The sequence below is a fragment of the Pollicipes pollicipes genome, unplaced genomic scaffold, assembly GCF_011947565.3.
Source record: "Pollicipes pollicipes isolate AB1234 unplaced genomic scaffold, Ppol_2.1 Scaffold_5724;HRSCAF=6776_pilon_pilon_pilon, whole genome shotgun sequence".
NCBI lineage: Eukaryota > Metazoa > Arthropoda > Thecostraca > Pollicipedomorpha > Pollicipedidae > Pollicipes > Pollicipes pollicipes.
The window spans coordinates 51744952-51755758 of NW_023596746.1; the positions used below are offsets into that span (position 1 = coordinate 51744952).

A 10807-nucleotide genomic window follows, 5' to 3' on the forward strand; every position below is an offset into this window, starting at 1 on the left:
TAAGGCATGTTGCCTTAGACGTCCGTTAAGTTCAGGGTGCGCTTAATCGACTTGTCTTACCCTTCAACTGAGTCAAAGTTGTGACTGAACGTTGGCGTTGTCGTGTGATGCGTCGATGCGTCGGGAACGCGGCGGCCTCAGGCGCCGCTATCTCGCCGGGACCGAGGCCAACGAGATGATATTCGAGATCATCGCTTGCGGCTTCGCCTCCTACCAAGACAGAAGGCCTTATTGAAAAAGTTCACGTTTCCGGAAAATACTCTTCGAAGCACTGAGCGTGCGGTCGATACGGCGCCGGCGTAAGACGTCGACGGATGGCGGAGGGGCGGCCGACTCCCTCCGCCGTTGTGCGGACAGTCCGGTCTTACTACCGCCGGTGGACATCTGTTGAGGTGGCTGCCTAATGTGCATCGCTAGAGACGCGGCCTGTGATCCCGCCCTCATCTGTGCGCGGCGCCAGAGAGGCGGCCTGTAACTCCGCCTCTGTCTCTGTGCGGTGCCAGAGACACGACCTGTGATCCCGCCCCTATCTGTGCGCGGCGCCAGAGAGGCGGCCTGTGACTCCGCCTCTGTCTGCGTGCGGCGCCAGAGAGGCGGCCTGTGACTCCGCCTCTGTCTGTGCACGGCGCCAGAGACACGGCCTGTGATCCCGCCCCTATCTGTGCGCGGCGCCGGAGAGGCGGCCTGTGACTCCGCCTCTGTCTGCGTGCGGCGCCAGAGAGGCGGACTGTGACTCCGCCTCTGTCTGTGCGCGGCGCCAGAGAGGTGGCCTGTGACTCCGCCTCTGTCTGTGCGCGGCGCCAGAGAGGCGACCTGTGACACCGCCTCTGTCTGCGTGCGGCGCCAGAGAGGCGGCCCGTGACTCCGCCTCAGTCTGTGCGCAGCGCCAGAGACGCGGCCTGCGACGTTGGCCCGGTTTGTGCCCGATTAGGGACGCGGCCTGCCGCCTAAAGTGAACGGCAGGAACGGAGCACGCCAGTGACGCCTGCCGGGTCTGTGTTCGCCAGGTGTGGCGGACGTTCCCCGAGCGGATCGTGGGCTTCCCGGCCCGCTCGCACTACTGGGATGACGCCAAGGTGAGTTAGGGCTTCACTGGTGTGCCGACTAACACCCTGTGTGTTGAAGTCTTTGGAGAGAGATTAACAAGAAAACCACTGGTCATATGAGGTGTATATTTGACAGGAATTTGGCTCGAAGAGTTTACTGTTCGTAAGAGGTAATGGAATGGGATGGGATGGGGTGGGACCACCCTTGGTCGTGTGCAGGTCCACAAGTGTAGCTGCGTTTTTCAGTTCTAACCCGAAGTGTAGCGTTCGGTTTGCCGAAACGTCGGCGCGTTCCGTGTACTTGCCGGATGATAAGTCTGATCGAAGACGGTGCTTATCTCTCACTGCAGTCACTTGGCTGGCGTGCTAATGACCATAGTAACCGTCGCAGCATTCAGACTGCAGTGATGGAAAGTGGCTGCAGCCTGTAATCGAGTGGGGATTAAACTATGTGACATTAATTCGTTTGGAAGATTGATTGTGACCCGTCTCAGTAAGCTTCTGCTGGCTCCATTTCTATGACAGCGTGGGAACGGAAGTGACCGAAGCAATTGCATGCCTCGCTAAATGACATTGACGAGAAATCTACCTTTGGACGCCTCATCTGCGAGCACAGGCATTGTGCTGTGTCGGCTTTGTTCGACAACAGTTGCGGGTCCAGTCCGTACCTCCCAGGCTGTTAAAGGCACCATGCGTGCCAGGCCCATAGATGAGAACTGGCACAAAGGACAAGGGAAGACGTGGACGTTTGACAGCAACCCTGTGGTGGGGGCACGAAAAGAATTGACTCGAAATCGGGTGCCCTGCCCGCCTGCCTTACCTCACGTTCCATCACCTACGTCCCTCGAGCTTTAGTCATATGTTTAGATGACAGGCCGCTTCCCCCCCCCCCCGACCTTCAGCGCCCCTGTACCTGACATGTGCCGCCGAACGTGACTGTAACCTGGCCAACCCCCGGCTGTCCAGGGCACGTGGGGCTACACGTCCAAGTGGCTCAACGACTACTCGATGGTGCTGACGTCGGCGGCGATGTACCACCGCTACTACCACCGGCTCTACAACGACTGGGCCTCGGACGTGCTGCACAAGACGGTGAACCAGGCGCACAACTGCGAGGTACGTCGACGGCCGGCGGCCGGTGGGCTGCGGTTCAGCGCCAGGCGAGGAACGAGATGGTCCATAACTCTATCCGTTTCACCATGACGTGAGCTTTGGTGCGCCGATTTTATCGCAGCAATGGCGGTCATTTCCAGACTTGGAAAATGATGGGAAACCCGTTAATGTGGGATGTTTTCTCTGCGGCGTTACCACGTCCGTCGGTCGCTCTATTCGGACCTCCAACGGCATGAGTTGCTCGAGCAGCGTGGAGTTGGTGGCAGTCAGCACGTCGCGCAGTTGCATGCGTCCAGGTCGTTACGCGGCGAGCAGTGAGTGATGAGCAATAAGGCGGTTGGCTCTGGCATACAGCTATGCCGATGCGCAGTATTTGCGTCTGTCCCCTGGCTGAATCAGGTCAGATTAGGCCCTCTCGGCGCACTGGAGGTCCTCGAGGCGTTCAGGCTCGCGCAGTCACCGCCGGCCTCCCGTTCCAGGATATTCTGATGAACTTCATAGTCAGCCACACCACCAGGCGGCCGCCCATCAAGGTGACGCAGAGGAAGGGGTATAAGGAGACGACCGGCGGTCAGATGAGGTGAGTTAGGACAGAGCGAGACCGGCGGCGCCCCGCGTCGCTCGCGCTCAGGATGGGTGCGAGCAGCTGCTGCCGGATAGCACATGTCATGCGCTCTCAGGCGTTGGCTGTTCGCGTGCAGACATTTTGTCGGAAACAAACGTTTGGAATGGCACACGTAGATGTTGGGGCACGTACCGACCACAGCCATGCGATTCGTTGACGTTCGCTGTCACTTTCGCGTGCTTTTTGTTGAACGTCGAGCTTGCAGTAGGCGTAGACGCAGGGAGCGTCGGCTGGCTTTGTGCGTGCGTGGGCCGGGCCGTTGTGTGCGCTGTATCGAGATTGGTCTCCGATGGTCTGATTGGCTCACTGGCACGTGGTGCCGCGCTCCTGCATCACCGAACTGGTCCAGAGCGCATCCGCCTGCCTACAGTCTCCGCCTCAGACGGACTGTTGCTCGTAAAGGTACAACCAGTGGCAACACGCGTTCCTCCGACGGCATGATCTCGTGACGCACCGCCGCGCCCTCTTGCGGCGCGCCAGAGCCGCGCCCCGTCCTCCACGCAGTTCTGGGCGTCGTGAATGGAGCCCGGTCGCCGGTGCCCAATGCCCCGCTACCCCTGGTTATGACCTGACGCTGTGCCGCCGACAGACCCCCGTGGAGCGACCAGGAGCACTTCCTGCAGCGCCACTCGTGCCTCAACACGTTCGCCGCCGTGTTCGGGTACATGCCGCTGCTGCGCTCGGCTGCTCGCCTCGACCCCGTGCTCTTCCGAGACCCGGTCGCCGTCTGGCGCAAGCGTTACAGTCGGCTGGAGAGCGCGCAGGCGCCGTAGCGGCGCCGGGCCGTGGCGGGCCTCGGCAAGGCCGCCGCCGGGACCGGGCGCCCCGGACCAGCGCCGCCCGCGGCCGTGGCCGACCTGCTCCGTCGTGGGGAGGAATGCTCAGGAGACCCCTGCGCTGACCTAGCCGATACGTCGGGAGCTTCGGGCCTGGTCAGCGCAGAGCGTTTTGATATATATGTTGTTTATACGTGTTACCAATACCTGCTGGTGCAGGAATGCAAACTGGTGACCCTTGATGTCGCCTTTAAAGGTGAATGCGGTGAAATCTGTGGGGTCTGAAATGAGAAGATCGCATGCTAATGTTGTGCATTTCAGTTCTGTTTATACTTCCAAGCTGGTATCGATCGCAGACCTTGCAATATCATTGTGCGGCCCTATGTGCCATATCCACTCCTACATATGCTTATAGTCATATCAGTGTGCCGCATCATAGATGAAAGTGTCCCATATCCTTGCCTACGTGGCTCATGCGCGTGTCACGGTTTGGACTCTCCGTTTTGTCGGCAGGAATCTAATCATTACCGTAGTTTGGTTTGCTCCCGAAGAACTTCGATTTCATCAATTACCTTTTAACTTCGGTTCATTTTTGGGGAGTGCTCAATATTTTTGTAAAGTTTTTGTTACCAGCGTTGTTTAATTTGATCGATTTGTATGCGTTGCAATCCATGCGAGCTTGGATCGAACGGCTCTGCGGTGCGGCGATGGTCCTATCAGCTGGTGGCTTCCTTCTGCCTCTTCAGCATGATTTTGTGGTTTGGACAGTGCCGATCTGACCTTTCACGCGGACTGTGCAATAGCATGCCCTTTGTGTGGAGCTGTTCAGATGCGAACGGTGTGGTTATCCGTGATCTACTTCGCTAGCGTCACCAGAGGTACCAAATTTTGCTGTTCTGCTGGTGTTGTGAAACGTCTGTAGTATTTTTAATTTCCCGCCAGGCGCCCAGGTATCGCTTTCATTGCGCCCGCTCTTCTCGCCGAGCTACGTTCGCAGACCACCGCGGGCCGTTTTCGATCCAGTGTCTGACCTGGCCTGTCCGGTCCCCACCGACCTTGGTACAACGTCGGTTGACCTGGGACGACAGGCCTCCGCACCGCTCCTCAGCCGCCTATGCTCGGACTATGTTCCCCGCCGCGGTCTCGTGGCCGCAGGCGCTCGCCACTGTCCCCACCGTCCGTGCAGGGTGTCGGGTGTTGCCGGCGCGCGTGTGCGTCTGTCTGTCTGTCCGTCTCCCTGCCTGTATGTGTGCTGCGCCGGGCACGTGTCGGCCAGGCTCGCCTTCCTCAGGCTGCGGAGCGGGGGCCGAGGGCAAGCCTGAGGGTCGTGACTAGTGTTGGCCGCCGGCCGGGCGTCCTGTGTTTTTTTACACGATGACAGCGGCCCCGTGAGGCGAGGGTCGGCTTATTCGAAGGCGTGACTGGCAGTCCGGCGCGACTGTTTTGTATTAAAGCGTCCGATCGTGGCACGCGAGCGTGGCGTGTCGGCTGGACGGATGTGCACAGAAGCGTCAAGGCTGTCGTAGAGGTCGGTGGCTGATCAGCCACGGATGAACGCGCACCATTTACAAACTCACCATGTAGATGGACAATCATTCCTGGACTAATAAATGAGTTAATTAATGTCAAGGCTCTTCGACGTATTTGTGAAGCGACTGAAGCGACTCGAACGTGAAACTGAAGCGGCTGAGCCAACCCCGCCACGGGTGGGTGGATCGAAGGGCAGACGCTGAAGTCAACTGAGGTATCCGGACTCGCTTCAGATGTGGTTTGTCGTAGTTCCATCACGTTGTAACACGCATGTAACATGTAACACGTGAGTGGCGTGTTACAACGTGATGGAGTTAAAATAAACCACACCTGAAGTGCGTCCGAGAACTCAGTTGGCTACATACGTAACCTAAAAGGACCTCTTGCATTGATGTCCCACCTTTTTCAAGCTCGGTAACATTTTTATTATTGGTCACGCAGACGCTGCGTACGCCAGCCGTCCGGAGGCGCCCGCAGGTGGCGCCACCAGACGGGTAAGGGGGCAACTGTCCCTTTCCGTTTGCCAAGCGGGCAACTGTACACCCCAATCCCATTTGCGCAATGTGAGGTACAATGCGCGGCAACCCATCCCTGAAGTCGTCAAACTTGGTCGTTCTCTCATCACGCTGCCCGCCAGTTCAACCACAGCTGAATGCAGTTTTGGTGCGCGACAGGAGCTGAAAACTTGTTCCGCTTGATGGTGACGCGAGGGAGGATCAACGCAGCAGCGGCGTGTCACGCACGTTGTCGTCGCCTGCATCAAGCAGATTCAGCTCATGCCGCGGTCGCTTTTGCCAGTGATTTTGATTTTGGTTTTTGTCCGGAATTTTGATGCTTTTACCGCCACCGTAAAAGATAACCAACTTTCTCTCTGTCCTTATTTTTCACTAAGCGAACTAAAGCGCTTTGGAATGGGACGTCCAAACCATATCGAGGCTGCGGAGTAGACAAGCATGAAATATAACACTGTGAGGTTTTCACAACGTACATACACACGTGTGTACATTGACACACTATATGGCCAATAGGTTTAGATGATAATATGCATTGTGCCGAGAGGACGCTACGGAACTGCGATAAGTAGGCGTCCTTCCACGTTGGGAGGGAGAGTGGATGATATCCGCCTGGGTTATTTCTTTCCAGCCATCGTAACGGGGTCCATGCTGAATTTTCAGAAAGTCGTGGCTCTCAGCCTCTGTTCCATCCCTAGTTCCCTGGCCCCCACGCCTTACGGCGTTGCAGCGCAAGGCTCATAAGAAATTTTCATGGCGATGATAATTTTCAAGAACGTCAGTTATCAAGTGAATTATTTCCCACCCATCTTTTCATTCAAGTTTTGTGGTGACCTTACGACCTCGATCACATCGTAACCACTAGCCAGGGGGAGACAGCTAGGGAGGTTTTCGATCAGCGTAGTCTGGGTGGGAGGAAAGCGACAAAAAATGGGCAACGCCATTTAGGTACGGGCCCCATATGTTAACACCTCGCGTCCTAACGTTCTGAAGTCCACACCCATACTGTTACTCACTGGCAAACCTTTTTCGATTCCGTTACCCAAGAACACGTAAGTAGGAGTGCACCTCTCTCAATCCCAGCGACGCAATAAACCGTGTGTTAACACCCGAAAGCGTAAAATCAAGTCGCGGCACTCCCAGATAGGAACAGGAAACAAACGTAAAGAAGCAGGCGAGGAGGTGATGCAGACCCGAAGAAATTGTGTTATGTAATAAGCAGGGAAAAATTATACGAGAGAAAGCTTAAAGTAGTCATCCAAAGTCAGCTAATGACAGCCCGCTATAACCGTCCAATAAGCTACAACCACTCATTTCACCATGTTAGTAAGGGTTTACAGTCACACAAGTTAGAGGGGCAATTACCTGGTCATTTTCGTGCTGGGTTTTGGCCTGGATGTCCGGGGAGTCCACCCAACTAAGCGGAGCTTGTTGCTGGAAGAACTGCAGGAGCCAGCGCCGTGAATTTGGGTACATGTGCATGACTTTAACTGTATCAGAAAGTGATTATGGAACATGAAAGAGGCTAAATACGGAGTGCGTTGCATATGTGCGGCGCAAAGGATTGCAATATCTTCAAATGTGTTGGTTACGTTAATATGCATTCACGAAATGCCTGCGGATGATGTCTTTAACGATGGTTTTTGATACAGAGATATTAGTCATTCTTGGAAAATATGAAACCATGATGTCGCTCCACAGCTTGCGGTCAGGGCAAGATATTGTAAATAGTCTAAAATTACGATTAAAGAAAGGTTGGTGTAAATGTTTTACTCGCCTCATATCCATCTCATCTGATTCGTAGTGCTTGTATATTAGATGGAATGATGCAGGGAGCTGTGAAGTTACAAATTTGTGCATCACAATAAACATTTGGGATTTAGCGATATCCGATAGTTTTAAAATTGTGCATCATTTGAGGATTAGCTCTGAGCTTTGTAGAGGATGCACATTTTCTATAAGACGCACAGCCATTTTTGCAAAATTACTAGCCGATCTAGTTGAGAAGCGTAATTTATGCCCAAATCAAGCAGCAGTAATTTAAATAAGAAAACAATTAAAGTGCTATAGAGTAGATGTGACGTTGCTTTATCAATGAAGTACTTAACCCTACTTATTATTCCAATATTTCTACTTACTATGCTTGCAACAAAATTAATGTGGCTTCAAAATTTAAGAGATTTGTTAATGAGTACACTAAGGTGTTTATTTCTTTTTTCTTCAGTAGGTAAATTATTAACTTGCACATTTAGTTGGAAATGCGAAGAAAGGATAGTGTAATGCTGTGTAAATGTTTTTGATGCGCTCAGGGGAAGAAAATTAGCAGGAAGTAATTACAAGCAAAAGCGTAATGACATTATTTTGAAGTTCAACAATGCTTTTATTTTTGAAAATGGTCGCAGTATCATCAGCGTAAGACAGGCAAATAATGTTGCTGCTTACTTTAGGCAAGTAATTTATGTACATTAAGGACAGAATTGGGCCGAGCATTGATCCTTGGGGTACCTCCTTTGTTACGTTTTTGATTGTTGATATGGCTCATATGGTTCATAGTGCAAACGTGTTCACCCGCGGCGGTGCGGCGCTCGCGTGCCGCTCCGCGGTCGACATGGCATGGACGCTTGGAACGGTAGAGAGGCGCCGTCCTTTGTGTGTCATGCAGGCCTCGGCTGTAGACGGCAAAAAGGTTCAGCTGATTCGGAGAACTCTCGCTAGATGGCAGGTGACGACCCTGCTGGCTCGGGAAGCCGAGGCCGGCCGCTGACCGATGGAAAGAGCTCCGAATCAGGTGTTCTAGGTGCCATAGCGGGGTGGTGCGCATGCGCAATGGAAATACTTCTATCAGTCCGGCGCACACCCTATGTAAGCCGTGGATCTTGGTCACTCAAGGCGCCCAGCACCGTGTCCACTCTGGGGTGGGCTCCTTGGGACGGGCCAAAGAGGGCGACACCCTGCGGCCTTTACGTGGGGAGGGGGGATTCATAACCATTCGGCCTTGATTACAGCTATTGATATAATATACATGTGCAGTGAACATATTTTTCCCTTCCTAGTGCGCTGTGTCGGGGTTGCTCTGCGGTGAACGCTAAGCGAACTCTCTCGGGTCCCGCACACGCATACCACGTGGCAGGCGGAGCAAGTGTGCATTAAGCTGAACCACGATGCATGGACGTGGCCACAAAGTGCAATTAGGCATTTCACGGTAAGGACTGGCGCGAAGCGCTGGCCAGCAACGCGAGATCTTTAAACCACGCCGCCCCTACTATGATAAATCTCGCGTTTGTGGCTAGCACTTCGCTGGAGTCCTCGCCACCAGATACCACGCTGCACTTGGTGGTCACATCTATACATCGTGGTTTAGTTTAATGCACACTTGCTCCGCCCGCCACACGGTATGCGCGTGCGGGCCCGGGAGAGTCCGTTTAGCGTTTACCGCAGAGCAACCCCGGCACAGCGCGCTAGGAAGGGGAAAATATGTTCACCGCAGAAGTATATTATATCACTGGCCGTGATCAAATTCCAATGGTTCTCCAGCCTAACTCGTTACTGGCCACATCCAAACACAGTCAATCACCCTGGAAATAGCCTGAACAAGGGATTAAAATCAATCGCATGTTTCATGCAAGTCAGATTTCCACGTGCAGTCATCTACAAACACACAAAGGACCCCCTCCTTCTCCCCCCGCAAAGGTCGCAAAGTCCCGCCCTCTTTGCCTCGCGCCAAAGAACCCATCCCAGAGAGGCCATGGTGTGGGGAGCCCCGAGTGGCCGAGATCCACGGATTGCATAGGGTTGCATACGGCCTCCCGAGACAAATCGGCCACCATCTGCCATCTAGCGAGAGTTCTCCAAATCAGCTGAACCTTGGTGCCGCTTACAGCCGAGGCCCGCGCCATACTCTCAAAGATGTCCGTGAGTTGACGGTTTATTCATCGATTTATTCAGCGGGGAGTTCCGGCTTTTCTGAGAAAAAATATCGATTTGAATTGCGGCACAAGAGCCTCGAAAATGGCCTTTGTATAATATTAAATGGCCTTTATATTTTAAGCAATATCATGTGGCCTTCGAGGCCAAAAGCTGGCTCAAAGGACAGGGAACTCAATATCACCCCAAAAATTACAGGTTGATTTGCAAGCTGCAAAAATCAAAATATTTACAATCGCAAGAGCTGGTGTTCGTTAAAAAACCCTCACTTATTAAGGTCACACTTCAAGGTCAAACGCGGGCTCAAAGAACGGGAACGCAATTTCACCCAAAACTTGCCGGCCTACTTTAAACTTGCAAGCGTCAGAATATCCACCACAGAAGGAACTAGCGTCCGTCAAAAGTCTCGTCCTTTTAAAAGTCCTACTTCAAGGTCAAATGCAGGCTCAAAGAACGGGGAACTCAATATGACCAAATCATTACCGGCCGATTTTAAGCTTCCAAGTGTCAGAATATTCACCACAGAAAGAACTAGCGTGCGTCAAAAAGTCCTGACCTTTCAAGGTGACCCTTCAAGGTTAAACACAGGCTCAAAGGACGGGGAGCTCCATGCCGCCCAAAAATTACCGCATAATTTTAAGCTTCCAAATGTCAGAATATTCACCACAGAAAGAGCTAACCTCAGTCAAAAAGCCCTGACCTCTCAACACCTTCTTTCAAGGTAAAACGTGGTCCAAAGGACGGGGAGCTCCGCATCACCTAAAAATTACCGGCCGATTTGAAAGCTAAAAGGAAACAAACATTTACAAGCAAGAGAACTAGCGTCAGTCAAAAAAGCCCCGACCTTGTAAGTTCGCCTTTTCAGGTCAAACCCGGGGTCGAAGGACGGGCAACTCAATATCACCAAAAAATTGATGGCCGATTTTACACTTGCCAGCACCAAAATACTCACATGTTCAAGAGCTAGCGCCCGTCAAAACGTCCAGACCTCTCAAGGCCATCCTTCAAAGTCAAAGGTAGGCTCAAACGACGGGAGAATTCAATATTACTTAAAAAAGTTGGCCCAGTTTTAAGTTGCAAATATCAGAATATTCTACACAGAAACGACGAGCGTTCGTCAAAAACTATTGAATTCGCAAGGTCACCCTTTAAGGTCAAACACAGGCTAAAGAAACGGGGAAAATCATATGACTCAATAATTACCGGCCGATTTCAAACCTGCAAACATCAGAATGTGCACCACAGAAGCAATTAGCGTCCGTCGAACTAGTTCCCGTTTGT

General features: G+C 52.9%; 1 protein-coding gene across 2 annotated transcripts in view; it reads left to right on the plus strand.

Moving 5' to 3' along the window:
- Window positions 1–5184, plus strand: part of ttv (exostosin glycosyltransferase 1 ttv) — a 75310-nt gene extending 70126 nt beyond the window's left edge. For both annotated transcript variants that reach the window (XM_037226035.1, XM_037226036.1), the window contains exons 9-12: window positions 1008–1076; window positions 2013–2162; window positions 2639–2739; window positions 3374–5184. In XM_037226035.1, the coding sequence (XP_037081930.1) occupies window positions 1008–1076; window positions 2013–2162; window positions 2639–2739; window positions 3374–3557 (504 nt within the window). In that variant the 3' untranslated portion in view covers window positions 3558–5184. The remainder of the gene's footprint in view (window positions 1–1007; window positions 1077–2012; window positions 2163–2638; window positions 2740–3373) is intronic.
- The last annotated feature ends 5623 nt before the right edge of the window (window positions 5185–10807 follow it).